This window comes from Phyllostomus hastatus, unplaced genomic scaffold (assembly GCF_019186645.2).
Source record: "Phyllostomus hastatus isolate PE091 unplaced genomic scaffold, TTU_PhHast_1.1 phas_scaffold_755, whole genome shotgun sequence".
In the NCBI taxonomy this organism is placed as follows: Eukaryota; Metazoa; Chordata; class Mammalia; order Chiroptera; family Phyllostomidae; genus Phyllostomus; species Phyllostomus hastatus.
In genome coordinates, this window is record NW_025334039.1 from 8802864 (window position 1) to 8815127 (window position 12264).

General features: G+C 45.4%; 1 protein-coding gene across 11 annotated transcripts in view; it reads left to right on the forward strand.

Annotated features, from left to right (window-relative positions):
- The window catches only part of ANKS1B (ankyrin repeat and sterile alpha motif domain containing 1B), an 830913-nt gene that overhangs the window by 765438 nt on the left and 53211 nt on the right, over positions 1-12264 (forward strand). For 3 of the 11 annotated variants that reach the window (XM_045826440.1, XM_045826446.1, XM_045826450.1), the window contains one exon: positions 11499-11573. The exons of 5 other annotated variants lie outside the window; for them this stretch is intronic. In XM_045826440.1, coding sequence (XP_045682396.1) covers positions 11499-11573 — 75 coding nt within the window. The remainder of the gene's footprint in view (positions 1-11498; positions 11574-12264) is intronic. 3 more of the 11 variants (XM_045826441.1, XM_045826442.1, XM_045826447.1) reach the window with 1 other exon arrangement.

Sequence of the window (12264 nt, forward strand, 5' to 3'; positions counted from 1 at the left end):
TTAATGTCTACAGGAAATAAGGCTGATTATGCAGTGCTGTCTAAGTTAATTCTGCTTGTACATTACTCTTCTGGATGCATGCAAGTAACAAGAATTCAACTCAAGATGTCTTAAGCACAAAAGGACATGTATTTGAATCATTTCCCTGCGAAGTCCAGGCAGGCCTGATCCCCAGGCTCATGTGATGTCTCGCCCTCTGGCTTTCTCTTGTCTGGGTTGGCCCTTTGCCCAAACAAGCTCTCTGTACATGAGAGGAATTTTAAATCCAATTCTGCTTAAACCTGAACCAATGAGAAAGAGGGCTTATCTTTCCAAGAGTTCCCCCCAAAGTCCCAGGATTGAGTCCTGCAGGATCAGGTCTGCCTGGTTTGGATTACTTATCTGCTCTGAGCTAATCTCGAAGGAGTGTGTGTGTGTGTGTGTGTGTGTGTGTGTGTGTGTTGGGGGTGGGTAATTAACCAGGCACAGGTCATGTGCCCGCAGGTGGTTTTAGCTCCACCTGAACTACATGGAGTGAGGGGTGGGAAGGGAGTCCCTCCCATGGAGTCAAAGGGCCATGGCCAGAAATGGGTATGGTTTCTAGGCAGACAGAGAGAGCAGTAGTGGTACCTGAATTAGCCCACTTTGCCTTTGAATGAGAATGTGTGCTAGAACGTTGTTACGTCACACAGGTACTGATTCCATTTTTCATACTCAATTTGATGCGATTTTTTTAAATACTCAATTTGAAGTAATGAGAAAAATTTCAGGGTGAAAAATTCCCATCTCTGGTATTTATTACCTCTATAATTTTGAACAGGCCTTTTAGCTCCTTGGAGCCTTAGTCTTCTCTTCCCAAAGTGAGATTAATGCCCACCTTACATCATTGTTTTGGCACAAATAAAAGACTATTTGTCAAGGTTAGGGTTACAAACTACAAAGCTATATATTGGGGTTGCTTTAGAAATTATTGTTATTATTTTGAAATAACATCTAGCTTTCTTCTACACTATGGTTTTTCAGCTGCAACTGGGAATACATGTATTTTAAAGGAAAGCTTATAATAGTTAGCTCCGTTCTGCAAAACCATTGCTCCTTTCCAGCTTGTGAGCCCAAAGCCGTCCTTCCCCACTGGGGGTGCGGAGACAGTTGCTCTTAGGAACACAAACACTGCACAGGCCTCTCTCGTGTGAGCACCGAGTCAGCACTGGAGCTCCTGGGAAAGGCTTTGGGGGGAGGGGGGACTCAGATACTTCTAAATACTTTATGAGTTAGCACATACCACTACATTTTATGTCAAAATATTTTATTTCTTGTTAAATGTCGGCTCTGGAAAGACAAGGCCTGACGGACTCTTCCTTGGTCATTTTTCAATTCCCCATGATGAGCACTACTCCATGAAGTCCTGTTGACCAGATGACTCCCACAAGGCTCAGGCTGGAAGCAGAGCCAGGAGTCAAACCCAGGCAGTCTGGCTTCACAGCCTGCACGGTAACTGCTGTCTCTACAAACCGGGTACACGACACATCCGGGAAACTCTAGAATCCCAAAAGCCTCCAGGGCAATGTTTTGCGTCCTTTGACAAACTCTATTAATATCTAAAGCTTGAGGTAAGTGCAAGGTTAGTAGAGAGTTGAACCTCTAAAGGAGCATGCATAAGCATTGTATTGGATGAAAATCCTTCACTCTTTTTTTTTTGACTTTTCCTTTCCCTTACATTTTTTTAATATATTTTATTGATTATGCTATTACAGTTGTCCCATTTCCCCCCTTCTCTCCCCTCCACCCTGTACACCCTCTCCCACCCACGTTCCCCCCCTTTAGTTCATGTCCATGTGTCATACTTATGAGTTCTTTAGCTTCTACATTTCCCGTACTATTCTTGCCCTCTCCCTATCTATTTTCAACCTACATTCTATGCTACTTATTCTCTATACCTTTTCCCCTCTCTCCTCCTCCCACCCCCCTGCTGCTAGCCCTCCATGTGCCCTCCATTTCTGTGGTTCTGTTCCTCCATTTCTGTGGTTCTGAACTCCTTTGTAGGTGACTGTCCCCTTATCTCTTGCTACTTCTAGGATTCTCTCCTTCATTCTAGTTGTTTACTTAGTTTCTTTTGGTTTTGCTTTAGGTGTGGTTGTTAATAATTGTGAGTTTGCTGTCCTTTTACTATACATGTCTTTTCTTTATCTTCTTTTCTTAGATAAGTCCCTTTAGCATTTCATAAAATAAGGGCTTGGTGATGATGAACTCCTTTAATTTGACCTTATCTGAAAAGCACTTTATCTTCCCTTCCATTCTAAATGAGAGCTTTGTTGGATAGAGCAATCTGGGATGTAGGTCCTTGTCTTTCATGACTTGGAATATTTCTTTCCAGCCCCTTCTTGCCTGTAAGGTCTCTTTGGAGAAATCATCTGACAGTCTGATGGGAACTCCTTTGTAGGTGACTGTCCCCTTATCTCTTGCTGCTTCTAGGATTCTCTCCTTCATTTTCACCTTGGCTAATGTAATTATGATGTGCCTTGGTGTGTTTCTTCTTGGGTCCAACTTCTTTGGGGGCTCTCTGAGCTTCTTGGATTTCTTGGAAGACTGTTCCCTTTGCCAGATTGGGGAAGTTCTTTTTTATTATTTGTTCAAATAACTTTTCCACTTGTTGCTCCTCCCCTTCTGGTACCCCTATAATTCAGATGTTGGAACATTTAAAGGTGTCCTGGATGCTCTTAAGCTTTTCCTCGATTTTTTTAATTCTTATTTCATCATGCTTTCCTATTTGGTTGATTCTATCTTCCTTCTGATTCACTGTATTGTTTTGAGACTCAAATTCCTTCCTTTCACTATTGGCTCTCCTCCGCGTATCTTCCTGCATCTCTTTTATGGTAACCTGCATCCTTTCATCTAAATTGCGCCCAAAATCAACCAATTCCATGAGCTTTCCGATCACCAGTGTTTTGAACTGTGCATCTGATAGATTGGCTAGAAAATCCTTCACTCTTGACATCCAATTTTTCATTCCTTACAAATCAGGGACAGCAAACAATGGCTTCATGTCAGCAGCTGTGAAATGAGGTGACTCCCATTCTGTAGGGGTCTCTGATTTAGTGAGGTTTGGATACAGCATCACATGAGGCTGTGTGTTTATATGCCTTAATGCCCTCTGGACGCTTCTTCTGTTCTCCTGTTAAAGAAAAACGGGATTTTAGGGTGGGAAGGGGCCAGAAAAATCCATCTAGTCCTGTCTCATGATGGGCACCCTTTCTAATGCATACTTAATAGACACCCACAAGTTTCCACTTACATTTGTCACTGGAAAGGTGGCCCCCACTTTGTGAGGCATCCCCATCATTGGGAAAGTTCTAACTGAGAGAACTTTCATCTTATATTGAATTGACATAAGTCTTCCTTAAACTCCTGCTATCTTCTGAAACAGCTAAGGAGAAACCTGCTCCTTCTTGCTGAGAACAGTTCCTTTAAGACAATGTGATGTCTTCCCTTCACTATATCAGCCACATCCAGCTCCTTGCCAGTGTCATTCTGATCAGTGGGCTGTGGGTTTCACAGCATGCTGATTCCCCAACTTGGGAAGTTTTCTAGCCTTTATTAATGGCCGTGAGTCATGCCTCCCTTCTCGGCCCTCAGCCGTGGAGGGCGGGGGAGGGTGTTTAACCTTAATGCAGGATTTTGCATTACAGTTCCCACTTTCCAGCTAAAATAGTTTTATCAAGTTTACTTAATCCTAGTCTACCTTTTTCAAACTTGGTCAACATTCTGTGTATCAGTGATCCTTCCTGACTCTGTAATATGCTCATTTGAAAAGCCTACCTCAAGAAAGCATGCCTTTCAAATAACCTGCCATTTGTTGATTTCAGTGTTGAACAGACAGAACTGAGGGGAGAACGGTAACCTACCAGACAATTGTTCAGTTTGCCCTTTCTTCCCCTGTATTTCCCACACCGATAAAATGAGGAAATAATGGGGGTCTCGATAAACATCACTGAATGAACAACTCTGTCCGACGCCTCTTTTCTTACCAGAGGCAGGAAGCATTGTGAAGCGTATGGCTAATAAGTGGGTTTAAATAAAGAAAATGACAGCTTTGGCTGGCAAGAAAGGAACATAATGTGTATTTTAAAGAGATGTTACAGGCAAAGAACAACATTACTTTGCAAAATCGAGTTTCTTTGCAGCAATTCATGTTATGATAAAAAAAAAGCTGCTGCTTTTCTGAATGTTATTAATATTTCTGCTTTTTAGTTGTCCTGAAAAATGATTGTGACAGCATCCAGACCTTGAGGTAGAACAGGTAAAGTAGCCCGTATTGTAATAAACAGCCTGCTCCCAGTTGCCTGGGACCCCCTGCAACCCCCAGAGAACCTGGGCAGCTATACAACAGGATCGTGATTTAGTGTCCCATTTCTTTCTTTGCTCTATTTTTTCCCCTGTGAAAAAAATTTCATAAATAATTGTGTAATGTCATTTAGGGCTACAACTGTCGTGTTAGGGAATGCAGGTTATATATTATCTCTACAAATGAATAACAGGAATCTCATAGCCTGTAGTTCTCTCCTGCTTTGGCAGCTCAGGGCTTACTTTATGTGCTATCAGTACCAGAATCAGAGAAGGAAGGAAGGGAAGAAGAAAGGAAGGAAGGAAGGTTGGTCAACTGTAATTGAAACACTAAAAACATATTTTAATTTTGACAATGAATGAATGAATGAATGAATGAACAAATAAGTAAAAGGGTCAGTGGTAAGGAACCCTGAACTTGAGTCGTTCACAGTGCACTTGGAGAGAAGAATCACACACAGTTGGTTTGGGGGCCATGTCAGCATCACAAAACTCACCTGCAAGGAGAGGAGGGTGGTTCCTGGACCTGCAACAGAAGAAACGATGAGATGCTGGGCCCGGGGGTAGCTCGGGAGAGACAGGAGGTGGTGATGTTCGGATCTCCGGGCCGGGTTCAGTTAGCACCCATGAGAGAAGAGGCCGCAGGGCTGTGACTGCTGGAAGAGATGCAGACGGGGTGCATGACTGAGCTGAATTTGCTTGACCCCGTCCTTCGACAGGCCCCATCTCGTTTCAGTCCGTGCTCAAGGAGCCGCGGAGTCTGCTGGCTCCCGACTGAGGCCTCCTTTGTTGGCGCGCCCTTTCTTCTCCTGCCTTTGAAGTTGTTTTGTTCACTCTTCAAGTTTGTTTTTGTTTTATTGTAGAAGCCCTGTCACCCAAGAGAAGGAATTGACTTTATTATTCCTTTAGCTTTTGCTCAGAACCTTTCTTGTTTCTTGTTGGATTCTTTCTGGTCAATATCTGAACACCCTTCAATGTGAAAGAATTATGACAAACATAAGGAAGACACAGAAAAAGCCAACTTTTTTTCAGGGCTAGAACAAGGCAGACAATTTCATCTCTGATAAAATCTGGCCGGAGGGCTCTATTCAGACAAGTTTCTTTATTAAACCAGTTACACAGCATCGGCCGACTCCCAGAAGGTCTTCAGGGCCTAACCGGTGTTGACGTGATGGAGGCGTCTTTAGCTTGCTCTGTTCCAAGACCCACCATCAGCCTCTGAAGCCCAGTTTACTGCTGGTTCTAACAACGGAAAAAGGATGGTGTCCGTAGTGATTACCATCCCATAGACATCAATGAAAAGCAGGATAGATCCCTACTCATTTTCGACCCAAGTCTCACACCCAGTTGATAAGCAGTAACTATCTTCGAATGAGTGTCCAGGTGCCAGGGAGACAGATTCTTATGCTCTAAAGTTTTTTTTTTCTTCACATTTTCAATTTCTGCTCAAAAGAGTAATCCCTTTGCAGTGGGGACAGCACAGACTTGATTGGGATATAAAATGCTAGGTGCTCGGAGCAAGGGACATTGAAGGCAGTGCGGGAGCCAGTCCTGCAGTACGTGGAGGAAGACCATTTCTGGCAGAGGGAGCAGCTCAGGAAGCAAGAGTGTGCTGTGCTGTGGAGAACCCAGGGAGCAGGAGGAAGGACGGTAGCAAGCAGGGCAGAGAGGGAAGGCGCGGATGCTGCCGGAGGATGGCGATCCTGGCAGGCATGGTTAGGACTCTGAGTTTTCTTCTGAGTTAAATGGAGCAAAGTAGTGCAATCTGGCTTACACGTTAAAGGAAGCATGTTAGCTGTTGCATTGTGGATAAGGACTAAGAGGGCAAAGATGAAAGCAATCCTGTGAGGCCAGTTGGGAAGCTAATGAAATGATCCAAATAAGAAAAGGTAGTGGCTTGGGCCAGGTAGCAATAGGAGGGTGAAAAGATTTTAGAAGCAGATTCAATCAGCTTTCCTGTGGGATCGAGTGTAAAATATAAGTAAAAGGAGGACTGCAGCCAGAAGAAGGGGGTTGGCATTTGCTGAGGTAGGAAAGCCTAAAGCAGAAGTGAGGTCATCAGAAGTGTAGTTTCGGGCGTTTAATTTAAAGGTTAAGATGCCTATTATTCATCAAAGCAGAGGTGTCAGGAGGGCAACTGGATGTCCAGTCTTCTGGAGTGCAGAAGACAGGTCTGGGCTGGAGATACCAGTTTGAGACTTGGGACTAGAGGAGACCACCTAGTCCACCCTGAGGGGACAAAAGGCTTGAGCACTGACGTTCCAGGGATCAGAGGATGATAGGATCATGGGAACCTGCAAAGAAGGCTGAGAAACGGAAGGCGTGATCACATGAGTCAGAGAAGTCGGGGCAGACGAGCAGCCTGGTTTGGCAGAGTGGAGGGGACTGAGAAGCACAGTTTCGGTAGAGCAGGCTCAGGTGAGGACAGGAAAAGGGAAGGTGGAGGTGGCATGGATACTTCTTGGAGCACGTAGCTTCTTCAAAGAACAGAAATTGAGCAGGACCTCAAGGAGGATATTGGGTCAAGGGAAGAAGCCTGTTTGCTTTGAATAGAAGATGCTACAGCACTGTTTGAGAATGCTCCAGCAAAGCAGGGGGTGGAGGGGGATGGATGATGAACAGGAGAGAACTTACTGTAAGCTACTAGCTTGCTATCAATGGAGCAAAAAAGCTCACCTTTAGGAGGAAAACTGTGGAGACAGGTAGATGTACTTTTATTTTATTCTTAGATTTCAGTGCAAATATGTCGTATTTCCTGAACTGAGTTCATGATAACCTGAGATACAGATGGTAACAAGAGCAAGATGTATGTTGTATTTTAAGAAACCAATTCCAGAGTCAGGAGACAGGTGTGAACTAAAGATAAAATTAGACGCCTTCAAATTTCTATTAACTTCATCATCAAAGAAATAACCATTATTAATTATATCTGTTATAAGACTACTAGATTTTTATTTAACCCCCCATTTATGTGGATTTCATCGTAATTCAGGTTCCGACAACCTACATCGGCCTTTGCGGGAAATGTGGAGAAGGGAGTGAGAGGATATTAATGAACAAATGAAATCGCAAAGGGGGCTTTAACGTCCTTTTATAGGATGGTTTCCGTGCAGCCCTGTAACGCGCAGGCAGGCTCACTACAAATGGTCCTGCTCTCTTCAACCCAGCCGGCCGCACCTTTTCAAACCCTCATCAGGAAAAATGAGAACTTATCTAACTAGAAGTCTGCAGGGTTGATTTCTGGTGCATTTCACCGGCGGCCAGTTTAAAGGCACAAGTGGCAACAACAACAACAACCTGGACAGACCAACTGCGGGTGGGAATGAATGACAGGAACTCACGTTCCTGTGGTGCTTTATTGTGAACCAGGACGTTTCTAAACACAGGCTGGGATTCTGTTCGTCCAGTGAACGCATTTGACGGCCTTCCCTGTTCCGGAGGTCCCAGGAATTTAGGTCCTAGGAGCTGTGAAAAAGCTGAGAACGTTATCTCTGTCAGGAAGGTTCCCAGGAGCCGCACAACAAGCCCGTGAAATATGTAGGCCAAGCACCATGATTATTCGTCTTTACACGAAGACATCCTAAGGCTTAATTAAAACTGAGATTGAAATCACTTCTGTTCTAGGAGTCGGGGCCCCAGGTGACATTTTATTACTTGCATTATATTTTCTTTCTCAACGCTTTTCAAAACTCAGTACTTCAATACACATTATACCCTGAAATAGTATCTTCTTCAATATAATGAAATTCTGCAGTGGAAACTTCTGTCTTTAAAAAATTTTTTAACCCCAGCACTCAGCCTAATAACCATGCGTCTGGAAGTGCCGTTTCATGGTGTAAAGGCACCAGTTAGAGCTGGCCAGCCTGAGGTCACTACTGCGTGAGCCTGCTAGATCCTTTACTGCCCGCAGCGTTGCTGGGATGTTGGCAACATATCGGCTTTTTTTAAAAAAACAACTTTCATAACTAAAGTACAATTAAACTCTTTTTTTTTAAAAGAAAAGCTTTCTACGATTTGCACTGAGTCACACAAGTATTAGAAATGCTAGAGGTGTTACTTGTTCTAGAGTTTGAAACATAGCTCATAGATGGAAACTGTCCCTGTAACTTCTTTAGAAGAGATGTAAGCCAGTTGTGAGCTCTCTGCAGTGTATTTGACCAGAGGTGGGTTTTTCTGCATGAGAATATTTTTATATGAGGTTTTTTTTTAAGTACATATCTTGTGAGACCATACATCCACATAACAGGATGCTTGGTGGGAATTTTCCTGTAAATATCACTCATTCTGGAGAGAAAGGTGCGCCCTGGCCAGGGGTTACCCAGGGGTGGTGGCCCGCTCTGCCACACTCAGCTACCAGTCCATCCACACAGCAGAGGCTGATGCTGGGGGAGCGCAGGGAACTGTCTGAGCCACTGTGGAAAGGGGTGAGGCTTTCCCCCTTCCATGGGAGGGGAGAGAGCGCATCCCCATGCACTCCAAGCCCAGTGAGAAGGACTCCGTGAGGAACACTCATCCAGAGCGGGGGAGCCCCAAGAAGGGGAGACACGTCGTTTTCCACAGTTGGGCCTTGGGCAGCAGACGCAAGTAGCACCAGCCTGAGCTGAAGAATAGAGACGTGGAGGGAGATGCCCCGGCAGAGAGGAGAGTGGTCCCCGAGCAGCCTGCCCTGTGTGACAAGGGTGTGTCTGTGGGTGTGTCCGTGTGGTGCTAGTGGGCGTGCAGAGGGAGGCTGGGCTCCCACCTTCTCCCCGGCATCCCACCTGCGGTGCATTCCCAAGTCTGCTTGAGGGGGGCTCAGTGCAGGGAGCCGAGCTAGAGCCAGATCTCGCAAGTCAGGAACTGTGCAGGGGAGACAGCGCCCCTCCCCTGCAGAGTGCTGCGAAGAGCTCATGTGGATGCAGTCCAACCCGGGGCAGGGCTGTTCCTTCAAGAGGGCATCAGAGGCCAAGGTAGTGTTCCCTTGACAACCAGTGACAGCTGTCAGACACAACTCAGCTACTACCAGATGAGAAAAACACCCCAGTCCTTCTGTACTCTCCTGCCCTACTAAGCACATGGAAGAAGGTAGAGCTTGGGGTTGGGGACACCGAGGTTGACCATGACACCCCAGGGTTTTTAAGCCCCAGGATTGGCCTGTGGTGAGGGAGAGCAATGCTGGAATCATGTATGACAGTGGAGTTTTATACAGAATGGATTCCTCAAGACTCAGGGTGACCAAGAAGTCACGCAGTCCTCCCAAAATGTCATCTGGCCTGTTGCCCATCAGGGAGGAGCGATGGGAATGGCCCATGTAGGAGTGATGATGGGGAAACAATAAAACTTCCAGGTTATTTGAGCCCCAGAGGCCTTGAGACTGTTCCACAAACACTGAAGTAAGTTCCACGTAGCTGGAGAGTCCCTCTGCCCTCTGGTGAGGTCAGCAGCAGGCTGGCACTCCTTCCTAGCTATCCCAGCGGGTGACACTCCCTGTGTGACCTGAGCATGCCACTTCACCTCTCTGAATGTCAATGTCTTCACCTGTCAGATGACAGGTGGTCCCTGTGTTACTTCTAGCACTAGAAGTCTGTGGACATCGATATAGAAGAGGTAGCTCAGAACTGTGGGTGAGGGTGCGGAAAAGGTCAAGGGTGCTCTGGGAGCGTGTGTGTGCCTGTTAGGGTGGTGTTCCCACAAAAGCATGGAGTTAGTCTATCTAATTCAGGTGGCAGCTGTTGGGAGCTGAGGCTGGGGCAATAATGGGCCCAAGACTGAGCTTGCTAGAGACTTTGTTTCTGAAAAGTAGGGAAAGGAAGATGCCCCTGTGGAGAAAATAGCATGATGTTTAGAGAGGGGACCAGGGAGAGCAGAGCTGGTTTAAGTGGGAGGTGGTCAGAGGTGCCTTTTGGTCAGACCTTGGGGACCTTCCTTGCTTAATAGAATGCCTGTAACCTGACAGTCTGTCCCCAACAAGCCATCCACATGACCGAGGGAGGGAGGGGGGATGGAAAGCAAAGATGTAGGTGTGTGTGGAGATGCCATCGTAACTGGAGAGAGATGTTAAATTTCTGGTGAGCGTTTCTGGGAAGGTGGAGGTGAGGGAAACATGTAGCCAGGGAGAAGCTCTCTTCTCCTTAAGTCGTTTGCCGATGCCATAGTTCTTTGCTGGGTTTCCAAACCATATCACGCATGTGTTTTCATCTCCCTCCGGCACTGATCTCTGCACTGTCTGCTCATGGATTCTCAGGATGTTCACAGTGCTTGCTGAATACTTCAGGCGCTCTGCCATTTTCTGATTCAATTTCACGGTGCCTTTTAAAATGATAGAATTCTAAGGAAAAGAACTCTATAAAGGTCAGCCAGGAGCCTAGTCAGTTTATTTGGTGGTTTCTACTCTAACTCCTGGGAGGGGGCGTTGCTTGGTTTGGCATTTGGTCCTAAGCAGACCTTATTGCCTGCTAATACTTGTTCGTTACGAGATTGGCAGTGGCGTGGTGGGAGAGCGAAGGGCGGAGCTGATTCATGAGGCGCGCCACTGCTGTTCCCCGAGGTTTCTGCCTGAATAGCAGAGCTGAGCTCCCCCCACCCCAACCCACAGCCTCCTTCCCACCACCTCTGCCACCACACACTCCCACTGCTGGGCAGCACGCTGACACTTCTCCCCTTGTTAGCCACTGAGGTTTGCCCTTGAGAACTCTGGAGGGAAAGCTATCCCCTAGGTTTATCAAATGGAGCGGTGACTAAATTACAAAAGTCATTTCACTGCATTGCTTGCCCACGGTCATTTGAAGATAAGAAAATAAAGATGTTTGACCTGTGTTAAAGGTTTTTCCCCAGCTTTCTTGAAAATATTGATCCTCTGAAATGAATGATGTGAACAGGGAAGCTATTTCTGTTCTCTTTGGCAAATGTAAACCACGGCTTGCTTTCCCCAGCATGATCGGTAATTTCCATGATACAAAGCTAATACACAAATGGCCTTTTTTCTTTCTTTCTTTCTAGCCAACCCAAAACATTTTAAGCAAAAGAATGGCTTGGAAGTGAATTATTAAATCTTTGGGCAGTTTCTGAGCTTTTTTTTTGTTTAAAGAAATGTGATTCTTTGCTTTTTATTATTTTCCTCTTTCCTTTCCTCAACGCTACCTTGGTAGCTGCCATGTTTTAAATATTGACAAGATGAGATAGTTTTCTGTTTATATCAGCAGTCGTCTGTCTGTGAGATATGGACCAATCAGAACGCTGGATTTCCTTTCTCAGCCATCCACCAGGTTCATAATGTAAGGTTACAAACGGTTATTTGCTTGTGCTGACCTTGCGCTATGTAATGTGTTGCAAAGTGTTGTCAGTGGCCGTAGGGGCTGTGTCCTGGCCAAGCAGGAAATTTGTGACGTCCAATGACTCCTGAGATTGTGTGTGTGTGTGTGTCTATTCTACTTCATTCACTGTGCCTCGTGACCAGTTGACATGCAAACGTTGTCCTAAAAATGAGAAACGTACTTGGTTTCAAAGTGTACGGTTAAAATCTGTCCCATTGAGTTTTGGCTTTCATCCCAGGTGTCTGTTCCACTTGCTTTTACAGGAAGAAGGAAAAGGGTAAATTGATATATATGTAAACACATGTATATATCGGTGTTTTTCTTTCCCACTTTGTACTTCCCCATGTCTATGGGCTCTTCAACGCATTGCGCCTAACGGTTCTCAGAGGCTCATGCGCTTTTCTCATGAGAAAGATTTGATTTGCATGATAGACTGTATAAATTTTACGCAAAGCTGGGAGGAGTATAGCCAGGAGAGGCACTGTTACAGCTGAAAGTGGTTCTCAGCCTTTTTCTGTCTGACATACCAAGCTGATCTTTGGAACGTGTGTGAAATCGTGACCCATTTTACTCCAAGCTGTTTAATAGTATTCAAATGCTCACATTGCACCTTCGCATCCTTTTTAAAAATTCATTTGCGTTTGGAAACGAA